The sequence below is a fragment of the Paralichthys olivaceus genome, chromosome 3 (assembly GCF_024713975.1).
Source record: "Paralichthys olivaceus isolate ysfri-2021 chromosome 3, ASM2471397v2, whole genome shotgun sequence".
NCBI lineage: Eukaryota > Metazoa > Chordata > Actinopteri > Pleuronectiformes > Paralichthyidae > Paralichthys > Paralichthys olivaceus.
Window position 1 is genome coordinate 20,182,567 of NC_091095.1, and position 25,282 is coordinate 20,207,848.

Here is a 25,282-nt window from a genome sequence, read left to right on the forward strand (position 1 = left end):
TGAGCTGCATCAGGAAGATTTTCATCTGCAACAATGGTGAAAAAACAACTGTCATGATCCCACACTGCTTCAGGAGGTCATCAAACTAGGTCTTTTTGTTATTCTTTTGATTGAGAGACCCCTTGTAGTTGTAGTTACATAATTTATGTTTTACGTTATTTTTCAAAAGATGAGAACAACTGTCTCCACACTGCGTTTCTACATATGTTTTAATTTTACTGGTTTTACTGAAGACTATTCCTAAAATAGGAATAGTATTCCCTTCTTTAAACTTGTGTAGCGATCATAAGACCGCATTGGGGCGGCTTTGGCTGAGGGGCTAAAGTGGTTCTCCTCGAACCAGAAGGCTGGCGGTTCGATCCGATCGAAGTGTCCTTGGGCAAGATTCTGAACCCCGAATTGCCCCTCATAGAACAATGCTGCCCATAGATGCATTGTAAGAATGTGTGTGTGAATGAGTGAATGGCAGTTACCTGTAATGTAACGCACTTTGAGTGGTCATCAAGACTAGAAAAGCACATATATATAAATACAGACCATTTACCATTGACTTTTACACTCCCAGATTCCCAATGTCATTAGAAGTCATGCACACAGACTAAAAGTTGTTTTGTTAGTTTGTACATCATACACACAGCTATAATGTGAATGATCTGAGTTTCTCCAGACAAAAACATCCTGATCAGCAGTGTAATGAAATTGTGTGTGGCTCACATTTTTCTTTTTACATCCACAGAACAAAGATCCAAAAATGTCCCGTGTTGCGCTGGAGTCACTCTACAGACTGCTTTGGGTCTACATTATCAGGATCAAGTGTGAGAGTAACACTGTCACACAGAGGTCAGTTGCAGGGCGGTCTCTGATTTGCTCCTCAGGCTACAACCACTTAAACACAATATCAAACCCAAATAGTTATTTTTGAAAATACGGACTTGAAGTTCTGACTAAATTCTCCCTGTTTTCTCTCGTAGTCGGCTACTTAGCATCGTTTCAGCACTTTTCCCCAAAGGTTCCCGCAGTGTAGTGCCAAGGGACACGCCTCTCAACATCTTCGTCAAGATCATCCAGTTCATAGCTCAGGTGGGCTTTAAGCATGAGTTGACAGTATTGCTTTCAGAGCTTAAACAAAATATGCAATTTCATGACTGTGTTTGCTTTTGCTGATCGTCGCCACAGGAAAGACTGGACTTTGCTATGAAGGAAATAATCTATGACCTCCTGTGTGTGGGCAAGTCTCACAAAACCTTCACCATCAATCCAGAGGTAAAATAGATCAGACTTGTGGTGATAAGGTTACTGGAGTGTTGGTGGAATATCTCTCATCCTCTCCCCTCTTTTTCTCCTCTACCAGAGGATGAATATTGGTTTGCGAGCCTTCTTGGTGATCGCTGACAGCCTACAGCAGAAAGATGGAGAGCCTCCCATGCCTACGACGGGAATCATCATGCCCTCTGGCAACACCTTACGTGTGAAGAAGATCTTCCTTAACACCACACTCACTGATGAAGAAGCCAAGGTCATAGGTGGGTTAGATTATCGAAACTTTTCATGACCAGTGATATAATATCCAGAGTTTTTTCTGCTGAGTGTAATGACTGCTGGGTTTTTTCAGGCATGTCTCTGTACTACCCCCAAGTAAGAAAGGCCTTAGATAACATCCTTCGACACCTGGACAAGGAGGTGGGACGCTCCATGAGCATGACCAACGTGCAGATGTCCAACAAGGAGCCTGAGGACATGATCACGTACGTAATGTAGCCACACCCTGGATCTATACACTTAACCTGTGTGTCTCTGATCTATAACAGCATCTCATTGTTTGTGCTTTAGGGGAGAGAGGAAGCCAAAGATTGATCTGTTCCGCACGTGTGTGGCCGCCATCCCAAGACTGATACCAGATGGCATGAGCAGACAAGACCTAATAGAGCTTCTAGCCAAGTAACTCACCCTCTCCCGTTTTACTGCAGGCACATCACTGTACAACATAATGTAGCTCTAGTTGCCCTCCTCTTGTCCTCTAATGTCTTTGTCTCTCTTCTCCTTCAGGCTGACCATTCACATGGATGAGGAGCTGCGGGGCCTTGCCTTTACCACTCTTCAGGCCCTGATGGTTGATTTCCCAGAGTGGCGTGAGGACGTGCTCTCTGGCTTTGTCTACTTCATTGTCAGAGAGGTGACTGATGTCCACCCCACGCTCTTGGACAACGCAGTCAAGATGCTCCTACAGCTCATCAGCCAGTGGAGGCAGGCAGTGCAAAGCAGCAATAAGAGCCATGATGCACAGGTTGGTTGAGGAAGTTTATTCCTTTTGTGGTCAAGTGTTATGATTTGTTAAGTGACAAATATGTATCAAAGTGATACGTGATTTTAATTACATTGATTCTTCAATAGGGCTCAAGCAGCGGCCATTCTCTCTCCCTGGAACGTATTCCTCCACTTGGTGTGCTGCATGTAGTGGAGGGCTTAGCTCTGGTGGTGCTTTGCAGCTGCCGTCCAGCCACACGCAGGCTGGCTGTTAACGTCCTCAAGGAGGTCCGTGCGCTGCACACTGCACTGGGCATTGGAAAGGTAATTACAGAGCACTTTGTTGTGACTGCTAAGCACCAGTCAAATGTGAATGAGTCTGTTGAGAATTTTTATTGCAAGTACTCCTTTCCTGACATCTGCTCCATGTGCCTCAACCTTTCAGGGCGATGAAGAGTTGGCCATTGATGTAATGGATAGATTAAGTGCATCAGTGTTGGAAAGTTTCATTCATCTCACAGGAGCTGACCAGGTATAAATAACCTATTTTCTATTGTCTTATTTCCAAAATCCTAAAACTTGCATAAATACTCTGAGACTATGCTCATGTGTTTTTCTCTGTAGACCAACCTGCTGTACTGTCCCAGTGGGATTGATCTTCAGACGCTAGCAGAATGGAGCTCATCCCCCATCAGCCACCAGTTTGATGTGGTGAGCCCCTCGCACATCTGGGTGTTTGCTCACGTTACTCAGGGCCAGGACCCCTGGGTCATCAGTTTCTCAAGCTACCTGCGGCAGGAGCACTTGCCCAAACATTGTCCCACTGCTCTCAACTACGCCTGGATGTTCGCCTACACCCGTCTGCAGTTATTGTCTCCCCAAGTTGACATCAAGTACGTTTCTTCAAGCATCTTTGTGTAGTTTTGTGTTTGTCAGTGTGAATGTTTTTTATTGTCAACCTTTGCACTGAAACAATCAGGTTATACTGTCTTTTTGATGACTTTATATACTAGGATACTGTAATGAAGACTTTTAATTACAATTACAACTATAAGACAGAAGGCAGCATCTTTGTTTTCTGGGTTCTGTCAGTGTTATTCTCTGATGTCATGTTATTAATCCATCTCACATGACCTCCTGCAGCAGCCCCATCAATGCCAAGAAAGTGAACAGTCTGAACAGCAGCGACTCGTACATCGGTCTTTGGAGGAACTACCTGATCCTCTGCTGTAGCTCAGCTTCCTCCTCTTCCTCTATGTGCTCCTCATCCTCCACATCTGGCTCCGTCCGCTGCTCCCCGCCTGAGACGCTGGCGTCCACGCCGGACAGCGGCTACAGTTATGATTCAAAGGTCAGTAGCACCTGCACAGACAAAACCCTGTGGTTTGGGAGTTGGAATTGTGCAGGCATTTTGGAAAATTCAATTCAATATTACAACAGACCTCTTTAAGGGCTTTTAGTTGTTGTTTTAGCAACTAACAATGAATAGTTAGAAGACTTGATTAGTTTTTTATGTTTCAGCCATGACACTGCTATTTTCTGTGTCTGTTAATAGATTGTTGGCACTCCGTCCCCCTCCTCCCTCTTCAAACACATTGTTCCAATGATGCGCTCTGAAAGCATGGACATCACAGAGTCTCTTGTGTTGGGGCTTGGCCGGACCAACCCCGTGGCCTTCAGGTAATCAACACTCGACATGATCTCTATGCAGCATATAAACCTTACTGTACCTTTTTTATGTCTTAATCTAACCATCATATTCTTCCAGAGAGTTGTTAGAGGAGCTCAATCCCATCATAAAAGAAGCTCTGGAAAGAAGACCTGAAGTAAGCGCTGTTCATTGAGAACTTTTAAGCTTTTGTAACAGTTGTGTTAGTAGAGATTGAAAATTTACTGAGTTAAAATGCTTCTATCTTTAATCTGCAGAACATGAAGCGGCGCAGGCGTCGTGACATCCTCAGGGTTCAGCTGGTCCGGATATTTGAGTTACTGGCAGATGCTGGTGTCATCAGTCAGATGTATGTAATCCACAACTTATTTGTTATCATACTTATTTGCACAGTATGATTAGGAATTAGGAAAGCAGCCATTGTTAAATGCACTCATTGTGAGTCTCTTTGGATGAAAGTGTCAGCTAAATGATATGTAATATAATTTGTACTTTCTTTTTTCCTTTACCTTTCGTTTTAAAGAGCCAGTGGAGGGTTAGACGGTGAGAGCCACTCTCTGAACAGCACGCTGCTGGAGTATGTTGATCTGACCAGGCAGCTGCTTGAGGCTGAAAATGACAAGGACTCCGATACACTGAAGGACATTCGCTGTCACTTCAGTGCACTCGTGGCTAATATCATACAGAATGTCCCAGGTACTGTATATGTTTTATATTTCCAAAAGTTATTTTTTATTTGCACTGAATCTCTGTCTAAAGTTTGTGTCTTTGGTTACGTGTCATGTTCAGTGCACCAGCGGAGGACCATTTTTCCCCAGCAGTCACTTAGACACAGTCTGTTCATGCTGTTCAGTCACTGGGCTGGGCCCTTCAGCATCATGTTCACTCCCCTGGACCGCTACAGTGACAGAAATATGCAGATCAACCGCCATCAGTACTGTGCACTAAAGGTACACAAACTCACACAAAGATCTACATTTCGAAATCTATACTCAGTGGTAACTAATCCACTTCCTTGTTAAATGTTCCAGGCCATGTCTGCTGTGTTGTGTTGTGGACCTGTAGCTGACAATGTTGGCCTCTCCTCCGATGGCTACCTCTACAAGTGGCTGGACAACATCCTGGATTCTCAGGATAAGAAAGTAAGTGAAATGTTGTCATGTCATCTTATTTCATCTATGAAACTGCTTTTGATTAGAGCCTGAGAGATTTATTGTTTGGCCAATAGGAATCAACCGATGTGAGCCTTTCACAAACATGTCAGTATCTGCATTTGCAAAAACTTTTATTTTAAAGAAAAAAAAATGCAGAAAAGATGTTTATTTTAGGACAAAAAAGTTCTATATATTTATTTATTTATAGTCGTAGTCATTTTTATCTATACATTGACTGAAACATCTGTATCTGAAGTTTTTTACTTCCTAATATCACTATTGGCATCCCACCCCAAAAAATCCTTATTGATTGGGCTCTGCTTTTGATAGTTTGGTCAGGGAGTGAACCAACATTAATGGATTAACGCAGGATTTTGGGTTGAGGTAGGAGCGTCAAAGAAAAGTCTTGAATGATCAGAGGAAAGTAACACATCCACAGTTTTGAATAAAGTGCTCAGTTGTTTACTGGGATATGTTGACCTTAACACAGTGTGTCAATATATCTTATCATGGCAGCCATTTTGACATGAAATAGAAGGTGAACACAAGTATCACTAATCACACGGATTAAGGTTCTGTTCTATATAAATTGTCTTAATTAATGTGATAAATGTGAACACGTGTTTACGTGCTAGTCCATGTCAAATAGCTGCTGTGTAAAAGGTCTGTTGTAATGAAAGTATGTTGAACAGTCAAATAAAGATAATAACATAATAACAATGTAACGAGTTCAGCGGATAATTGTAATAGTGGCAATCAACACAAGAGCAGTAAACAACTATAATATAATACTGGTGACGCAGGCAGAGGAAGCATCATCATTTGTTTTTTAAAAGAGGAACAGATGTTTCAGTCCAGCTGAACCTTGACAGGTCACTGTTATGCAGCGCAGCTTCATATACCATGAAACTAGTACCACTCGGTGGTAGTCAGAGGTACTGCAAGATGTTAACACTATAAATTCAGTTAATTCAGATAAAAGCCTGCACAGTAAATGTGATGATTTACAGAAAGTTTAAAATAACCCAACCATTGTAACTGGATGGAAAATCTTATACCTCTTGGTTTTGAGTGATTCTGCAAACAAACTTAAGATACTTCATGTGTTGTATTTTGTGTCTGCAAAATTTCATAGAGCCCAAGGCTCTAACAATGTCTGTGTGCTCTCCTCCAGGTTCACCAGCTGGGTTGTGAGGCTGTGATGCTGCTGTTGGAGCTTAATCCTGACCAGAGCAACCTCATGTTTTGGGCTGTGGACCGCTGTTACACAGGCTCCCGGCGTGTGGCGGCCGGCTGCTTCAGGGCCATCGCTAATGTCTTTCACAACAGGTATTATCAGCATCAACTGAACACAATTTGTGAATTTGTCGGTCCCTTTGGAGCCACATGGACATGTTTTATATTTTCTTTTAGGGATTACCAATTTGACACTGTGGTGCTGCTGAACCTGATTCTGTTCAAGGCGGCTGATTCTTCCAGGGACATCTACGAAGCGGCCATGCAGCTGTTACAGGTCAGAATTTCTGTCACATAAAAAGTGAACTTTTATAAATCTACTCTAGATACTGTAACTGCTGTGTTCAATTTAGTTGTTGATTAAATTGTTGATTAAATTGCAATTATTTATCTGAAACTAATAGATACTGGAACCCAAGCTCTTCCGCTACGCCCACAAACTGGAGATCCAGCGAACAGATGGCATCTTGACCCCCCCCTCACCGCTGCCACACCTCTACTCTGTGTCTTACTACCAGCTGTCTGAAGAGCTTGCACGAACTTATCCAGAACTCACCCTGCCCATCTTCTCAGGTTTGCTACATTCCAACATTTTTACAGCTGCAGTTTGAGAAGCAGGTTGCTGTAATGAGTAGAGTTATTCCATAACCTGGAAGGTCACAGTTTCATTTCCCTGTGAATGCAGATATTTGCTTTTTGTGTATATGAGCAGAGCACAAAGAGTGTAGCTAAATTGTAGCTGTGCCATGATGACATGTGTTTTCACCAAAGCCTCACAGACTTGTTTCAAGAACCAACCAGACACTACTGTTTACCTGCATAATATATGAGATAAAAACTTTAGGAATTTAATACTTTTTTCCAAATGTTTTCAATCAGTATTTATTTTGATACGTGGATGTTCAGCACAACTCAGCTTGGATTAGACATTGTACTTGTGTGTAGTTCATCTGCACAGCATGCTCAAAGTGAGATTCAAACTTATATATTTACTCACTACTCTGACATAATGATGCCTCCATGCAAACAGTCCTAACACTTCTGATCATCAGTAATGTTCATTGGTGGATGGCTCAATTGAATTGTATTTGTATAGTGCCCATTCACAACATGCTTTATCTCAAGGAACTGAACATGTAAGATCAACAACGTACAATATTGTGGAGAAACCCAACAGTTCCTACAATGAGCAAACATCTGGCTACTGTGGATAGAGAAACTGAAGCACGCTAAGCCATTTAAACTCACTGTAACAAGATAGTATCATTAGATCCTATGTGCTCTGGAGGGTAGATTGGAGGTAATGATACTATTGAAATTAAAATAAGAAAATAAAAACTGAAAGAACAGGAAGTCATTGCATAAACGCCTTGAATCATCTTCTGTTACAAACTTCCTCTCGACTGTCCCTACTGCAGAGGTGAGCCAGCGCATCCAGACAGCGCACCCTGGTGGTCGTCAGGTAATGCTGCATTACCTCCTCCCTTGGATGAACAATGTGGAGCTGGTCGACTTTAAACCAACTGCGCGACGACCGGAGGACTGCGGCAGTGTTGAGGACGATGAGGACGCACACGAGCGAGAGGTCATGATGGTCAACAGCAGACGCTGGCTCCACGGAGAGGGCTGGGGATCCCCTCGTGCAACAACTATGGTGTTAAACAACCTCATGTTCATGACCGCTAAGGTGATGCTGCTAATGCACCATGGGAATGTTATTCAAATAATATGTATCAGATGGTTTTATAAATGTTGATCGAGGAGAATTAAATGGTTTTATTTTGACAGTACGGGGACGAGTTCGCTTGGTCGGAGATCGAGAATGTTTGGACCACATTAGCAGACAGTTGGCCAAAGAACCTCAAAATCATTCTGCACTTCCTCATCAGTATGTCAGGAGTCAACAGTGACCCCAGCCTTTTGCCCTATGTGAGTCACAGCACATTGCTGTCATGCAGCTCATCTATCACATCCCCATGTGGAGGGTCTGCCACTTACTCCTCTTGTTTCTCACTGTGTTTCATTTGTGTCCACAGGTGAAACGAGTGGTGGTTTACTTAGGCAGAGATAAGACTATGCAGCTGCTGGAGGAGTTGATGTGTGAGCTTGAGCTGACTGATCCTGTAAGCTCAGCTGTTACTCACATGGACAACCCCCCTTACTACCGCATCACCTCCAGTTACAAGATCCCCTCAGTCACCTCAGGTTAATGAGCACTACTAATTCAGTAGTTCACAGATTAAGCCTTGCTGCCAATACTAAATAAAGTCTCCTTGCTACATGATGGTTAAAGTGTTATCTGTTTTCTCAGGAACAACTTCCAGCAGCAATACCATGGTGCCAGGAAATGATGGTCATCATGAAAGCAAGATTAAAGACTCTAACATGGAGGACAGGTACCAGATAAACCGCAGCACAATGCTACTATTGTTAGAAGGCAATGGGAGGAGTTGACATGTCGCAGTCATGTCTGCTACAGCTACAGAACACTGTAATATAGGTATTGAAGTGGAGATTCAACAGTGATCACCCAAGTTTTTAAAAAGTACTAGGGTGTTTAAGTACTTTCACCCTTTTCCTTGAACTATCCCAAAATACAATCATTCAAAGCATGTATGTATCCCACCACCACAGCCTGCAGAGATGTTTGTGTGTGTTTCACATCCTCCCTGATCATATTTTTAATGGCTCTGAAATGACGGCAGGGGCTTAAGCTGCAGCCCCGAGTGCAAACCATAAAATGTAAGAGCATCATGTCTTCAACCAGGGTTCTTATTAAATTAATCCTTGACTGTGTAGACATTCTACAAAATATTGCAGGCAGTTTATGGCAATCACCAAAATGTTAATTGATATATATCTCTTCTCCTTACAGTTTGTGCTTCTTGACATAATCGTGTCTTTCCTTGGCCTTGCCTTAAAGCTTTTTTATATTAGAATATAGTGCAGAATTCTATTCAAGACAGTTTAATTTGGCAAGCACCAAATCACAACATGCATTAATTCAAGGCACTTTACATAGCAAGGCCAAGACCCTACAAAATTATAGAGAAACTCAGTAGTTTCTACAGCAAGCAAACATTTGTATTTGTGTTTCATTATTTCTCTTATACTGAAAGTTAAACTTTAAATGCCTGATTAATTTTTTATTTGATTTAGATTAATTTAGATAAAAAATAAAGTCTCAGAGCTTTATTTTAGAAACATCTTAGGGAGACTGATACCTATGAGATACTTTTAAATTGAAAAGGCTGATGCAATACAAACCTAAAATTTGTTTACCATGGGCAAAAAACTGCTGGCAATATCTTTTTAAATCAACTGTGTCTGTTCTGCAGTTACACCCACCTGGACATCTACAGTGGTCTGAACAGCAACCTGAACCGTCAGCACCACCGTCTGGAATCTCGTTACAGCAGCAGTTCTGGAGGCTCCTATGAAGAGGAGAAGAGTAAGAACAAACTCTTTATACCTCTCCTCTCCCACTTACATCTACAGTGCGTTCCTGATAATCTTTCTGTTCCCCTCTACAGGTGACTCCATGCCACTTTACGCTAACTGGCGTTTGAAAGTGATGGATCACAACCGGCCGGAGCCTCTGCCCTTCCCTCCAACAGGAGGCTGCTGGTCTCCTCTGGTGGACTATTTGCCAGAGACCAATGCCCCTGGTGTACCACTCCACAGGTACACCAAAAAACACCATGTTTAGCCCCCTCTCTATTATATAGTGTTGTGTGTATAATTCAAGCCTTGTTTTCTGTTTTTACAGATGTAACATTGCTGTCATCCTACTGACAGACCTCATTGTGGACCATGGGGTCAAAGTGGAGTGGGGTGCCTACCTGCACCTGTTGTTACATGCAATTTTTATAGGTTAGTTGCTTCCTAAATATTATAAGACATATGATTGGTATATGATTGAGTTCAAATGATTGCTACCTGCTAACGTCCCCTGATCTAATCTCTTTTTGTCCTCTATCTTTTCTTCCAGGGTTTGATCACCAGCACCCAGAGGTCTATGAGCACTGTAAACGTCTACTGCTTCACCTACTTGTGGTCCAGGGAGCAAATAGCAACGTTCAGTCTGTTGCTATGGTGCTCCTACGCAACAGAGACTACAACGATCCAAGGGTCCTGACTGTGAAGCCAGTAGCTCCAGAGTTCAACCTCACAGGTCAGTTCTGCTGTTAAGCCTAGAATCGACAGTTTTCTCAATAATAGTAAAACAACTGTCATTTAATTGAAGAAATTTGAACTTATACCCTTCCAGCTGGAGGGAAAGTAACAGGAATGTGACACATTGGAAGCTGTGATCAAGTCCCACAGCTGCAGGGTTCCCTGTCACTGAAAATTACTGTTTTTTTTATTATAACAGAAAAAACAACATCATAATGAAACACCACATGAATGTTCCTAAGATATAAAGATTCTTAAAGATGGTAGTGATATAATATCATGAAGAAGAGAGATGTCTACAAAGTGTACTATGCAGCTCAGTGTGTATTTCAATTGTTTATATAGGAGTGCAAGAGTTATTGCCAGATTGTCAGCCATCACCTATGACGGACTCTGGCCTCAGCTCCAGCTCCACATCCTCCAGCATAAGTCTCGGGGCAGGGGGAACTGTTCTGTCCCACCTCTCCCCTTCACTCCTCAGTGAGGTAGATGCCACTGCTGAACAGGACGAGAAGGCCAAAGCTCTCATTGAGTTCATTACATCAAGGTTAGTTTCAGTAAAAAAAGTTGTTTCACAGACAAATAACTTTGAATTTAAGCTATTTATAATTTGTATCACTGCTGCTAACTTAGTCTGATGTAATATCTAACATGAATCGGTATCAACCATTAAAATGCAACACGTTACTCATTGTGAAAAATGACTGTATTTGCTTTCATGCTTCCAGCAATGTCTGAAAGGATTGGGTATTTTTATTTCTGCATGGGTTTGAGTTTTGGGTTGTTGTGACTGCCTTATTCTTTCTGGTGCGTTAACATTAAAATACTTTGATACTGAATACTGTGATGAGGTGTGGTGTGGTGTAAATTCTGTGGCTGTAACAGTTCACATTTCCTGATTTGTGTTTGCTCCTGCCTTGCAGAAAGAAGGGTCCACTCTGGAACCATGAGGATGTATCACCCAAGAACCCTAACATAAAGAGCGCTGACCAGCTGAGTCATTTCGTGCGACACGTTGTGACCGTCTTCAAGCATTCCCCGTCAGGTCTGGTTGCTCATTGTCTGATTCTGTTTATTTCAGCCTGGGTCACAGGTACAAAGTGGAAAGCTTCATCATATCCACCTGACTGTGTATCTGCATCTCTTCAGGTTTCCAGCTGGATTCATTGCTGAGTGAAGTAGCTCTACAAACTGCTCTGTCTTGTCCTTCTCGCCACTATGCTGGACGCTCCTTCCAGATTTTCAGGGCACTCAAACAACCTCTGACTCCTGCAACGCTGTCTGACATTCTGTCTAGACTGGTAGAGACAGTGGGGGACCCAGGAGAGGAGGCTCAGGTCAGAAAAATAAAATATTAAACTCTACTGGCTTTATCCCTGTCATCTAGTTCCATGCAGTTTCATAGTTACTACACATATTTCCTCAGAAAAGCACAGGACAATCACAGGTGAACATATGCTCTGTATCATGAGATCAGGAAGCAATATTAAGACTTATGATGCTCATTATCAGTTTCATAATTTTGATTTGGTTTTTGTACTTGAAAAGATTTACAGAAAGCATACTTTCTATGGCTGCAGACATTTTACACACAATAAACCTATTTGTTGGTGTGTTTTGTCTTTAGGGCTTTGTCATTGAACTTCTCCTGACACTGGAGTCAGGCATCGACACATTAGCAGACACAGTCAAAAACTATGACCTCCTCACTGCCTTAGCTCAGTAAGTCCTTCTTTTGATTACTTCACTTATTATTCCCCTATCTCATCCCTACTCTCATTTACAAGCCTTTTTTATACACACAGAACTTCGCCACGTGATCTCTTGTTGGGGGCTAAGTTATCTGCCAACAGAAAAAGCACAGGCCAACTGAACTTGAACACCGGAGGCCTGTACCATTATGTTCACACTCGTAGCAACTCTCTGCGAGCAAGCCTGATGAGTGAACGAAAAGGTGACAGACGCAGGAGTAACACCCTAGACATAGCTGACCGACTTGGTGGCAGCCATGGAAACCTGGCACGCACGCGGAGCTTATCATCACTGGGTGGAGGAGGGGGTCCAGGTGGGGACGCCATCCCCCCCGTGGACCCTTCGAGCTTGATGGCCACTGTGTTCTGGATCGCCGCCTCGCTGCTGGAGTCGGACTACGAGTTTGAGTACCTGCTGGCCCTGCGGCTGCTGAACAAGCTTCTGGGCCAGCTGCCTCTGGATCGTGCAGACAGCCGGGAACGTCTGGAGAAGGTCCAGGCTAAGTTGAAGTGGTACAGCTTTCCTGGTCTGCTGCAGCTCTTCCTGAAGGGCTTCACCTCTGCTTCAACTCAGGAGCTCACCATCCACCTGCTCAGCAAACTCATCAGTGTCTCCAGACACACGCTGGTAGACCCTTCTCAAGTGGCAGGTACGTGGAAGGAATGTGCCCCATGCTGATATGGTTATGGATAAGTATTTTGTGTTTTCTCTACAGCTTGTCTTTATGTTTTAAAAATAGAACTGTTAACTGTTCTCTTCAATGCGATTAGTGTTTTTCTTGTGTCAACTGTGTTCAAAACTGCAAAAGATTTACTGTCAGATATAATTTCTCACTATATGACTCTTGATGTTCCCTGACATGTCTGCAGGTTTTCCTCTGAACATACTGTGCCTCCTCCCACACCTCATCCAGCACTTTGACAGTCCGACTCCTTTCTGTAAGGAGACGGCTGATAAAATAGCCAAGGTTTGCGCCGATGAGAAATCGGCCACCCTCTCCAATCTGGCCCACATGATGAGCCTGTACAGCACACACAGCTACTCACGCGACTGCACCAACTGGATCAATGTGGTGTGTCGCTACCTCCACGATGCCTTTGCTGAGATAACCTTAAACCTGGTCACTTACTTGGCTGAGGTATGTAAGATCAAGATAAAAGATGCTGCTCTAAGTCACACATGGTAAGATGCAACCAGTAATGTGCCCATCTTTATCTCTCAGCTCCTGGAAAAGGGCCTTCCCAGCATGCAGCAGTCCTTGCTGCAGATCATCTACAGCCTGCTGAGTCATATTGATCTATCAGCAGCCCCTGTCAAACAGTTCAACCTGGAGATCATGAAGATCATTGGCAAATATGTTCAGGTGAACCTTGACCACTCATACAGTGTAGACTTCATCCAGTATCACACCCACTTGTTTTCTCAATAACTTAATATGTAAATAAGGGCGCTTTCACATCTATCTTGTTTGTTCTGGACTTGTTCTTTTTTTATACTTTTCAGTTAAGTCTGAACCAAAATAATTGGTGTGAAATGTAGCTCGGACCAAAAGAGGTGATCTCTCCATGGTTAAGTTCTTTTATCATTTGAAAACCTTTTTTTAATAGTTCTTACTACAGTAAAATACTACATTTTTCAATGCACTGCTGTGAATACTATAGCTGAATGACATAACACGCTGAAATCGTGAATCATAACTTTGATATTGACTGTTCCTTTTACACATCAAACTAAAAACCCTCTCCTGTCCTGTTAGTTGTGAAACACTTAGTATATGAACAGCAACTGAAGTTTGCATTCATCAAATGAATCAAGACCTCCTGCATCAAGACATTTTACAGAAAGGCCTGTATGTAAGGTTATGATATAACTGACAATGTATTTCATTTTAAATTACAGGTTTTCCCTTAATTTAGATTAACAGAACATAATATAACATTAATAGAACTGAAGTCTCTGCAGTGGAGCTTGAACTTTAGAAATTCACCACTTGGGGGCAGTTTGCCATATGCATGTTTACTAGACACAGCCTACAGCTTGATGTATGTGAATACTGGAATGGTCTGGTCTATAAATAGAAGAAGAAAGAATAACATGTCTTATAGGGCCTTTGATGCAGCCTCAGCTCTTTATGGAAGCCTTTTACCAGCCCTGAACCAGGCCACTATATACTTCTCCCTCACAACTGCCTCTGACAGCTGTTATACCATTATTGTTATTGCCTTAGGCCAATTATGTACTGGCTTACTGCCAGCGTTGCTTTGTGTAGAAGGCATTGTATTTGTGCGTATACAGTGTTCCATTGCGTGCGCACTGTGAGTTGTATTTGTTTGGGGGCTTTTTAAGTTCCCCTGACAGGAATTTTGACCATACATCGAAGAAAACAGCCATAAGAAAAGACACATATTTTCAGAGACTTAGGCTTTATTGCTGTGAGAAAGAGATAATTTGGTTGTCTGAGGGCAGATATGTTCATTCACATTCACAAGTTCTACAGAAACGCCTACACAGTCTGATATCTCACAATGGGCCTATTATTTCTGTTTTTTTTACAGAGCCCACATTGGAAAGAGGCCCAAAACATTTTGAAGTTGGTGGTGTCTCGCTCAGCCAGCCTTGTTGTTCCAGATGATGTACAGCGCTCTTACAGCACAGAATCCTGTGGCTCTCCAGAGATTGCCTTCACTCGCATATTCAACAACTCCTCCAAGGAGCTGCCTGGCAAGACTCTCGACTTCCACTTTGACATCTCAGAGGTCAGTGCCTGCCTCTGTGTCTCCTCTCACTCCAGTATCTGATGAGATACTGTTTTTTTACAATTTTTTTGCTAACTGCTAACTTTGTTTTCATAGACCCCAATCATAGGGCATAAATATGGTGATCAGCGGACCGCAGCAGGCCGAAACGGAAAGCCACAGGTGATTGCTGTAACTAGGAGTACTTCCTCCACATCGTCCGGATCCAACTCCAACGGTCTGGTGCCCGTCAGCTGGAAAAGACCTCAGCTCTCCCAGGTACCTATTCAAATATACACCTGGCCCAACACTGTACTAACTCAAACAAGTGTCCAGTGTCCAAACAAAAGCCATTAGTGCACTAAATCCTTAAAAATGTGATACAATTGTCTTTATTTTGTTAATTTATGTATTTATTTATCTTTTTTTTTTTTTCTCCGATGCTCTGACTCTGTTACTTGTGGACTTTGTGGTGTTGGACTTCGTTGCTGTGCACAACGTAGAGTGTGTGTCAGATGTACAGGCAGTAAAACACTGTGAGACATTTATTTCTTTATGTCATGTTATCAATCTATTCTTGTTGCAGAGACGAACCAGAGAGAGGCTGATGAATGTCCTGTCTTTATGTGGCCCAGAGTCTGGCATTCCCAAAAACCCATCTGTAAGACTCCTCTCCTACTCTAAAGCTTCAGACAAGGTCCTGTCAATTCACTGTTAAGAATCCTCCTGCATGTGGTGTGTCCCTATGTTTTCTTTGTGTGGTTGCTCGCTTTGATTTAGATTTGTGTCCTTTTATAAAAAATACAACAATTTTATTTCACTATTTGTCAACAAACTTACGTTTCACTTCTTTCTATGCAGGTGGTGTTCTCATCAAATGAGGATCTGGACTCCGCGGACCAGCAGACCAGTCTCATACCCACAGTGGAGGAGGTGGTCCGAGAGGAGGAGTTGCAGGGAGAGGATACAGGCAGTGAGCAGCAGTTTGGAGTCTTCAAGGACTTTGACTTCTTAGATGTGGAGCTGGAGGATGCCGAGGTGAGAATATACAGTAGATTTCACACACACCAAAAGCAAGGCTTCAGCGTGGGCCTGGAAAGTTGAAACTGTATCTACGTTGTGAATTTCTGGTTATGAATAGGATTAAATAAAAAAAAATGGAAGGAAATGTTAAGCAGCTAATGGTGGATGGGCCGTGTAAATGTTTATTTTATTCAATAAGACAAGACACAAGGCGCGAAATAAAAAGGCAAGCTAAAAGCTTAGTGTTGTTTGAAAACAACCCTGTAAAGTTTGCTGAAGGGCTGACAGAATTGCCAACTTTTACAAAAACTTATATTTATCTGCCTCTGATGCAGATAGAGACATGAAATAAAAACATTTGACAGTTTAGACTTTTGGATTTCATTGTTAATCATTGCCTAAAGTTTTTTTTAATCATGAACCATCAAATGTGACTCATGGAGATCCCCTGTTCTTTCTCCTCCTCCTCAAACATGACTCTTATCAACTGTCACATTGTCTGGATCTGAATCTGCATCGTTATTTTCATTGTTGTTTTCTTTAATGCTGTAATCTGCTTGAATATCACGCCCCTCGCTTAGATCGTCAACTGTTTGACAATTTTGTCTGAAACACTACTTTTAAAAACGTTGCTGGCTAAGAGCGTTAACAAACAAACAATCAAAATAATGCATTAAATTATGTCATCATATATCGCACACATGTCTCAAATGTTGCCCTCTGCCTTAAAGGTATATACACACATGTTGCATCAGATCTAAATCTGTTAATCATCTTAAAAAAAAAGATTCATTTTCAAATCGATTTACATCCGTCAGTTGTCACTCTTCATCACTTGTCACTCTTCATCACTTGTCTTTACCATATCAGATGATACCTTGTTCCAGTTTAACATTTGTGTCTTGTTTGTCCAACTTGTGTCCTGTTGTGTAACTGTCATTGGTCCACTAACACACTTATTCCTTCTCTTCTCTTGCCACAAGGAGTTACAGGTAAGTCTGAGAGCCGGAGAGCTTCTTAGAGACGTCGTTCTCTGCAGTGCCCTGGTGTCTCTCTGTGTTGTCACCAAATGAAGTGCTGTAGTCCTGCTTGATTTGAAATCACTGTGGCTGTGAACCCTTTCACTTTTATAGTTTTAGAACATTGCATCATATACCATCCCTATATGTGGAGAAACCTCATCTCACCCACTCCCATGCATTTATTTGTATTTTGATTGATTTGTATATCATAGACTGTGTATAAAGATGGACAACATGACAGCTCCCCAAAAGTTAAGCCAAATGTCTTGATCTCCACCTGGTGGCTGGCTGCAGTATAGGTCATTAACCCTGCCTCCTTTACGTTAGAATGTGGGACATGAGCCGAAATAAAACAGATACATTTTTCTCCAAAATGTGGGGACTGGTGTATGTTAAAGTATAATCTCTTAAATAAGTTTGGTTGTAATTAGTTATTTTAATTATAAAACGTGTATTGGTCAGACCTTGCTACCGCGACACCATCCCCCGATTTGCTACTGCAAAGACTCAGGCACCAAATCACATTTTTCATGCAATATACACACCTGTAAAGGCATTTTTATAGTTTTTATTTCTTTATAGTTTTATTTTATAATTTATTATTATTTATCATGTTGTTGATTATTTTTGTATTGTTCTTTTATATGTTTAGTTTTATTGCATTAGCGAGTATGTTCTGGCTTTTACATGACTTGCTAACTTTGCACTTATTTTATGTTGTGAAGCTCCTTATACCTCTAGTTTGAAAGGGGCTATAGAAATAAACTTTATTATTGTTATTTAATGTTATTATTAAGAAGGCAGTGTTCCTGTCTGGGATATTTTGTCTTCATTTGTGGATATAAGGAGGAAGTTGAGATGCGTCATCGCCTTTATATACAGTCTATCAATTTTTTTTCCAAGTTGTGGAATGTCTTTGTGTTTTGTGTCCTTGTTCAGTAAAATCTGTCCTTAACCGTGCTGGTGTGTACATCATGTCTAACTTTGCTCTTGTCCTGGTTGTCCTGCAGGGGGAGAGCATGGACAACTTCAACTGGGGGGTGCGTCGTCGCTCCCTGGAGAGCATGGACAAAGGGGACACGCCGTCATTGCAGGAGTGCCAGTACACGGGCAGCACACCGAGCCTCAACCTCACCAACCACGAGGACACAGATGAATCGTCTGAGGAGGAGGTACTGAGTGCTAGCCAGATTCTCACCCGCTCTGGCCTTGTAAGTCTTACTCTAGTCAGGGTCCCCCCCAAAACCCAACCCAACCCACCATGCCCCCCACACTGCCCGCTGGCATGGTGTGCGTGTGTATGTGTGCGTACTGAGCTGGACCTGCTGCCGGTGTGGACAGAGGCTAGATGCTTGCTTCTTCGCTGGTGGTAGATGCCTCCTTCAAACCTTAGCCCAGCCCCTCCACCTCTGATTAATGCTTCTGTCCTGTCTTACATTTGTTTTCATTTTTACTGTAGGTAAGTACAGTGTAGGACAAAAAATTCACTTCACATAATGATACAAGCTAAATTATTCATAATGGGTAGTTATTTTTAAAATAGATTTCTATATTCATGTTTGAATACTATTCCAATTACATTTCAAGTATAAAATAAAACAAGTGTTAGAATTCAGATTAACAGCATCTTTTTTGCATTTTCTAACTGTTTGGCTGCTTCTCTCTAACTCTCCTTGCTTTCTTGTGCTTTACCTTAAGATCTTATCCAGAGCTGCTAATAATAACAATGTCATTCATTGTAATTGCGTTCCTTCAATCTAATGGAGATATTTTCCTTCTCTCTTCTTCTGACTTTCTTGGTAGTGCATGGTGAGAGAATGAGCTTTTGCCTCTATTGGACATTTGCCCCCAAAATGTTTCTTGTTATTATAATGAAATGTGAGAAAACTCAGCATGCAACATTTATGTGTAATTTACAGACAATTTAGGATTTTTTTGTAATATATAAATAATAAGATCATTGATGTTGGCATGATCTTACTTTTTGCCTGAAGCTATTTTAAAGTTCTCAATCAATTGAATGGAAAACTAAAATGACTAAACATGCCATGCTTGATACAAAAACATGGATAATGTAGTTTTTTTATGTTTAACTGATTAATAAGCAGCAATAAAACACTGAACCTGGAAACAGTGACTATATCACTATAAATGATTTATAGTTAATTCAGTTTTGCACCAGTTCCATAGAATAACAAGCATATTATGAACAAAGTGGGCAGCTGCCTCTGAACAAATCATCAGCTCTAGCGTATTTAATTGTGTACAATTATATGAAATATAATGAAAAGAGAGTGATTTAACCATGACTGCCCACATTCGTCCTTGCTTCGTTAACTTTGGCACGGTTGTTAAGCAAACCTGTTTCTGTCAACAACAAACATGGCGACAGTGGAAGAGGTTGCTATAATTCCTCTTAAGAGACAAAAGCAGCCGCATTGTATCGGCTAATAATTTAAAAAACTGTATCGAGTTAATACTGTGTCTCAGAAGTGCAGCTAATCGCTCCTTACATATTTCCTCTACTCCAGCTCAACAGTGACTCTGCTACAGACGACACCGCGTCCAACCACGTGGACTCTCTACAACAGTCTCAAGAATCATCCAGCAGTGCCCAAGAGGCCACTGTCCTTCCCTCTCTGCCCTCCCTCCCCCGGCTGGATAGCCCCATTTTGGAGATGGCCCACTCAGACAGCACCAGCAGCCAGCTGCCTGAGGTGCGATCAAATGGGAGCAGCAATAAACTGTGGTGCTCGGGTGCTTTCTAGCTTGTCTTTTCCTTTCTGTTAGGCCTTTATCTGCTTTTGCTGTTCTTCGTTTGCTTGTCTGTCTTTGAGACAGAGGATCAGCAGGGAGTTTCGAATGGGGTAAAAGTGTTGGTACTATAATTGTGCATTAATTGCGTTCACTGCTTCTTACTCCTCCTACCATTGCTTGCTTTGTTGCTCTGCTCTGGGCGTGGGTGCTGAGGTGTGCTAGCTCTTGCCACCTTAATAGCTACAGTATGTTGTGGGGCTTGCTTGTTTGATTTGGGGAGAGATGAAAACTATAGCTCACCTCAGGTCAGCTGTTACTGCTCACCTTCAATAACACAGCAACTGACTATTCCAACTAAATCCACCATGTAAAACTTGTGAAATGGACACCAGCTCCTTTGTCTTCAGCAGACGCATGTGTGAGTATGAGTCCATTACACGTGGTGTGTTCACTTTAATTGTAGTAACTGTAAGCCAGACCCTGTTTAGACCTGGTATTAATCTGTTATCAGACCTGAGTGATCAGTCACAAGTGGTCACTGCTAAGTATGTCTGAATGCTCCCTCTAATAGCCGATCGCACAAACCACATTCAGAGGTAGCATGAGGGGCCACATTCTTTTCACTGTGTGAACCCAAATGCAACCTGAGACATATGAAGGAAAAACTACATCCTCTGACCCGCTGCTGTTTAAACATATTTTTAGGCTTCTTAGTTAATATTTATATAGCAGATTGCATCTATGTGCAGCACTTTTTCTATCATGCATCACTCACACTTTATTGGCACAACCAATCAGGAGCAATTTGGGGTTCAGTATCTTGCCCAAGGACTCTTTGGTTCCCAGAATGGGGGAGACTGGGATTGAACCGCCAACCCTTTGGTTAGAGGACGACCCACTCTATTTCTGGAAGTGTCATGCGTTGATTTGTTTGTATCCACCACCACAATATCAACACTGGCAAACATGACCTGATATTTATATTGGTAAAATGTTTCTGTAAACTCAGACTGGGAAGATAAAACCTAATTTGTTCTTCGGGAACACAAATTACATTTATTTTTATTGTCATATAGAGCGGGGAAGTGATCACAGGAGACCAACTCGGGATGCATTTTAATGCCAGGTGTGAACAGACATACTTGATGCTGCCCTCTTGTGATCGGATGTCTCAGAAATAATGTTAATACCAGGTCTGAACGGGGCGCCCATGGTGCTCGAGCCAATGAAGCTCCTTTGATTTGTTACCATATTAACAAGCCATAGATTTTCTTGTGACGAACAGCTTTGCTATCTACTGCTACTGACATTTATCACTTACACAGTACTAACAATGGTGAGTGTATTATATTGCCATGATTTACATTTCAATGCACAATGTGGAATTGCAGAGTTTAAATACTATTTTTAACCTTCAAACATAGTACTAGTATTTGCTCATCCATATATTTATATATTGGTGTTTCTACCCCTAAATGTTCCACACAGAACTGAACTTTCTAGGAATTCCGTGTGGTCAGTGAGCTCAATGTCATTCCAAGGACATCTCCCCCATCACAGCCCCGGCTCTTAGTGTAATGAGCCCCAGATAAAACCATCAATACTCTTACTCATTCCCTTCAGGATGGCCACGACTACTTCTAAAAGCTTTCTGTAATATAGCTGCTGTCTCTGTGATGTACTGGCTGACTGCCACACTCCACTTTCCTAATGCATTAGACTTTTAGATAAAAAAAAAAAAAACAAGACAGGGAAAAACCAAGTGCTCTTAATTATAACCCCTCCTCTGTGACGTCTCCCAGCACAGCCTCTCTGCTGGGTGCGTGCTTTACATCACCATGGTCTGTTTACAAATAGAATTTAGAGTTTCCCATGTCTGACGCTGGGACTGGTTTGGATATAAAAAAACGCGTAGCCTCTCAGTGTATGCTCACACTTGTTGATTGATGTGTGATGAATTTGTTGTGTCACAAATACCATCCATCATTAATGGGTAGTTAAAGAGTGACGGTCATTAATTCAATCCTTTCAGATGTGATGTGTGTCGGAGAGTTTCATTCAGCTGCCTCTCGCTCACTGACATTTTGCCACGATGCCGCTGTTTTATTAGCATTGAGGTCAGGTTTTTAATGGTATTTCAGGGATGGATTGATATTGGCTGCTGTTAATCGATTCTTTTCCTTTAAATTCTCTTGAGAGATGTTAGCTTAAATGGTGACATAAAGATGCGAGGATGTTTAAAAAGAACATTTAACAAATGCTGACTTTAAAGTGCCTCTTATATAAAATAGAATAATTGAAACTGAAATGAATCTGTATTATAGTTATATGTAATCTCACCTGTCAAGCTGCACCTGAGAGCCCCCATCTGGCTTCATGTTACAGGACGCAGTCAGCATGATGGCAGCCGATGAGCTGAGCAGCAGTGTGAGCGAGGACACGGGGTTTTGCAGTGCACCACCCCTGCCCTCTGACCCACAAGAGCTCTGTGACCTCCGAGACACGCACTATCCTCAGGACTCCCAGGATGCTCAGGACCCCCAAGAGACCCAGGACCCTCAGGAGGAGCTGGACCCAGCCCCCCCTCCTCTGCTGGCCATAGACACTCCACCGGGGTCCCTCTGTGATGAGGACTCCCAGACGGTCCTGCCTCTGTCTCTCCCTCTGCCCATGCCACCAGAGACAAAGCCAGATCCAGATCCAGACCCAGACAGCACCTGTGGCTCTGTGTGGGAGGAAGATGTGACACAAGCCTTGAAAGAGCTGGATGAGCGCTGTGAGGAGGAGGAGGCCGACTTCTCTGGCATGTCCAGGTAATGGGGGCAGAATTTTATTTTGGACCATGGGCACCAGATTTAAGGATCTTGTAAAAGCAGAATGCATGCATGTTATATTTGTCTTCCCCGTCAGTATTCTGTGTTGTTATAATATTAGCTCATATATATAACCTATAACCCCTAAAGTTTGACAACTTTTGGCCTCATATGATCTGAGTTCAGGTTTCTATATTCTATTTTCAGTCATCTATGAGAATTGGAACTTTTTTTACTTTACATGCCTGTACTTTGAGCCAGCTAACCAAGGCAAGATATACGCATCACAATTAACAGTTGTTTCATAGATTTGCATGTAAAACCAGTTTAGACATGAGGAAAAGTAGCACAACTGAATTGAGCTCATATCATGTTGGGTAAGGTTTCATCAATTCTTCGCTGAAATAAGAGCATCTCCACTAACTTCAGACGATAATACATTGTTTTTGTGAAATTTAATAATAAGCTTATCGTGCATTGGAGGAAAAGTGCAGGAGTTCTAAATCAAACAGCTAATTCCACATTTATAATGAGGGAGGAGGTGATTTTGTTCTACAAGAAATTGATTTCTGATTAGGTGATTACATTGTATGTTCACCTTGTCATTCCAGAGCAGTGTCTCTGGGGAAAAAAGAAAAGTTTCCCAGGGCAGGACTTAACAACCTCTGCTAACTAACTGCCTGGATGAAACCCTCAGTGTGTAATATATGTAATATAATAAAAATTATCATCATTATTATCGTGATGAAAGTCATATGTATGTACCAAGGAACTGTTTAGGTAAGGTTGTTTATAAAGGCCCATGGATTATAGTATATGGCTGCTCTAACGTTCAACTTCAGACTTTTGAAATAGTATTATGGGTAACTTCTTCCCTTGCATGGATCCCTTGTAGGCTGGGACTATGAAGGTGGGCCAGGGTGGGCTGGCCCCAATCCACTTGTAAACATTTCATTTTTTCAAGGTGGGCCAATTCAAGCTGGAGGACAGTTATAAAGTCAGGGTTTTAAACTGCCCTCAGGCAACATGAGGGAGATGCTGAACAAAGATACACGCAACTACTTACATGTACAGTCACTCAGTTACTCTTATTAGCATGCATCACTATGCTCGAGGTCTGTCACTGAGCTGAGTCACACACATGATTGATGGGTAACTGTGTGATTGGAGTGTACTCTAAGTGATTGTCAAACAGCAGGCCACTGGAAAGTTCAGTATTTTTCTTTGTATGAGGCTTTATGAGTGGGAGAGAGCAACACAAAAACAACTCAGCCGCGTTCAAACACTGTGAGGTTGGGAGCTTGCTCTGTTTGGCAGAAATGTGTGTATGTGTCAGTGTGTCGATGCCGAGCTTGTACACAGCTCTCTGCAGTCCTGTGTGGGATGGGAGTGCAGTGCACTAGTGCTGTTAGCAGTTGCGGCTCAGTCGTGCTGCAGACAAGGGGAGAGAGTGAGGGAAAGAGAAGCGATAGTTGGGGTTAGGATGAGGACAGAGACTGTGTCCGCTGCAGCGCTTAGCAGCGCAGGCTTTAGATATTTATATTCTGTCTGCTTCTTCAGATTGTTTGGTCCGACTGGCCTGTGAGTATCTGCTGTGTTTGTGTGTGGAAATGTGAGTGTGGGAGAGAGAGAAAGAGAGAGAGATGTTTGCATGATGCTAAAATGCTATTAGCTCAAATGTTGTTATTGTGCGAGAGCACTGCAGTAGATTAGAGCTCTTTATATGCTGCAGCAAAATCAGCAATGAGGGAGGCAGCGATACTGGGATGTGAGCTTGTTTACCTGCAGTTGTGGCGACGAGCATGTGTGTGTGTGTTTACATTTGTCCTTCAGTGAAGACTGGGGGGAGTGTGGAACATGTTGGACTGTAGCTTATTGGCCCTGTGTGTGTTTCAGTCAAGATGAAGGTGACGCAGACTGCTTCCCAGAGATTCAGGCCTCTCCGCCCCCTTCGCCCTTCCTCTCTGCCATCCTGGCAGCGTTCCAGCCTGTTGCCTATGACAATGAAGAGGATGCCTGGCGTTGCCATGTCAACCAAATGTTGTCAGATGCAGATGGCTCCTCTGCTGTTTACACATTCCACGTGTTCTCCCGACTTTTTGAGGTAAATGCCGAGCAAAAGTGTTTTCTGGTTGTTTGGTTGCACTCTGGTTCACAATTCACCATTTATTTCCTTTTTTCTACATTCTTGTTTAATGCAGAGTATTCAGAGGAAATTTGGCTCCATCACACATTCATCTGTTCGCTTTCTTGGGGAGAGGCTCCAGCGAATGGGTAATCAGTTCCTCAGCTCCCTGGAAGTCATGACGTCTCGCTCCCAGTGTCCCACTGTGCTGCTGGATGCTGAGACGGTGAGGCTGTTCTGCTTGGTCGTCTGTTATAATTTGATTCAAACTGATTAAAGCTATAATACAATCATGTTGTGTGAGTAACATGTCCATGTCGTTATACAAAAGCTGTGCTGCACGTTCTGCATATTCCTGAATGTGTGTGTCCTGCTGTAGACATTTTTGTGTCATGTACTGTGTGTGTATCAGGGTGTTGTTGTGGGTTAATGTATGTGGTGTCCTGTCTTGCTGTTGTAGCTCGTCTCTTGTGGACTGTTGGAGACTCTGAAGTTTAGTGTGCTGGAGTTGCAGGAACACCTGGACACCTACAACGCCAAGAGAGAAGCAGCAGAGCTCGTAAGTCCCCACACATC

General features: G+C 42.4%; 1 protein-coding gene across 22 annotated transcripts in view; it reads left to right on the top strand.

Moving 5' to 3' along the window:
• Positions 1 to 25,282, top strand: part of fryl (furry homolog, like) — a 70,474-nt gene that overhangs the window by 36,887 nt on the left and 8,305 nt on the right. For 11 of the 22 annotated variants that reach the window (XM_020080776.2, XM_069522418.1, XM_069522417.1 and 8 more), the window contains 45 exons: positions 737 to 840; positions 972 to 1,080; positions 1,177 to 1,263; positions 1,352 to 1,523; positions 1,613 to 1,745; positions 1,831 to 1,938; positions 2,047 to 2,284; positions 2,392 to 2,568; positions 2,690 to 2,776; positions 2,869 to 3,137; positions 3,388 to 3,595; positions 3,800 to 3,924; positions 4,013 to 4,070; positions 4,171 to 4,262; positions 4,437 to 4,609; positions 4,703 to 4,863; positions 4,945 to 5,055; positions 6,242 to 6,396; positions 6,481 to 6,580; positions 6,708 to 6,876; positions 7,722 to 7,990; positions 8,092 to 8,232; positions 8,340 to 8,508; positions 8,615 to 8,699; positions 9,642 to 9,754; positions 9,837 to 9,987; positions 10,073 to 10,176; positions 10,295 to 10,477; positions 10,825 to 11,026; positions 11,403 to 11,524; positions 11,629 to 11,816; positions 12,107 to 12,201; positions 12,285 to 12,880; positions 13,101 to 13,369; positions 13,454 to 13,594; positions 14,787 to 14,987; positions 15,084 to 15,245; positions 15,553 to 15,663; positions 15,828 to 16,004; positions 18,022 to 18,222; positions 19,543 to 19,728; positions 22,154 to 22,581; positions 24,478 to 24,685; positions 24,783 to 24,932; positions 25,167 to 25,265. In XM_020080776.2, coding sequence (XP_019936335.2) covers positions 737 to 840; positions 972 to 1,080; positions 1,177 to 1,263; positions 1,352 to 1,523; positions 1,613 to 1,745; positions 1,831 to 1,938; positions 2,047 to 2,284; positions 2,392 to 2,568; positions 2,690 to 2,776; positions 2,869 to 3,137; positions 3,388 to 3,595; positions 3,800 to 3,924; positions 4,013 to 4,070; positions 4,171 to 4,262; positions 4,437 to 4,609; positions 4,703 to 4,863; positions 4,945 to 5,055; positions 6,242 to 6,396; positions 6,481 to 6,580; positions 6,708 to 6,876; positions 7,722 to 7,990; positions 8,092 to 8,232; positions 8,340 to 8,508; positions 8,615 to 8,699; positions 9,642 to 9,754; positions 9,837 to 9,987; positions 10,073 to 10,176; positions 10,295 to 10,477; positions 10,825 to 11,026; positions 11,403 to 11,524; positions 11,629 to 11,816; positions 12,107 to 12,201; positions 12,285 to 12,880; positions 13,101 to 13,369; positions 13,454 to 13,594; positions 14,787 to 14,987; positions 15,084 to 15,245; positions 15,553 to 15,663; positions 15,828 to 16,004; positions 18,022 to 18,222; positions 19,543 to 19,728; positions 22,154 to 22,581; positions 24,478 to 24,685; positions 24,783 to 24,932; positions 25,167 to 25,265 — 7,587 coding nt within the window. Of the gene's footprint in view, positions 1 to 736; positions 841 to 971; positions 1,081 to 1,176; positions 1,264 to 1,351; positions 1,524 to 1,612; positions 1,746 to 1,830; positions 1,939 to 2,046; positions 2,285 to 2,391; positions 2,569 to 2,689; positions 2,777 to 2,868; positions 3,138 to 3,387; positions 3,596 to 3,799; positions 3,925 to 4,012; positions 4,071 to 4,170; positions 4,263 to 4,436; positions 4,610 to 4,702; positions 4,864 to 4,944; positions 5,056 to 6,241; positions 6,397 to 6,480; positions 6,581 to 6,707; positions 6,877 to 7,721; positions 7,991 to 8,091; positions 8,233 to 8,339; positions 8,509 to 8,614; positions 8,700 to 9,641; positions 9,755 to 9,836; positions 9,988 to 10,072; positions 10,177 to 10,294; positions 10,478 to 10,824; positions 11,027 to 11,402; positions 11,525 to 11,628; positions 11,817 to 12,106; positions 12,202 to 12,284; positions 12,881 to 13,100; positions 13,370 to 13,453; positions 13,595 to 14,786; positions 14,988 to 15,083; positions 15,246 to 15,552; positions 15,664 to 15,827; positions 16,005 to 18,021; positions 18,223 to 19,542; positions 20,187 to 22,153; positions 22,582 to 24,477; positions 24,686 to 24,782; positions 24,933 to 25,166; positions 25,266 to 25,282 lie in introns of all 22 variants that reach the window. The other 11 variants (XM_069522419.1, XM_020080773.2, XM_069522413.1 and 8 more) reach the window with 4 other exon arrangements.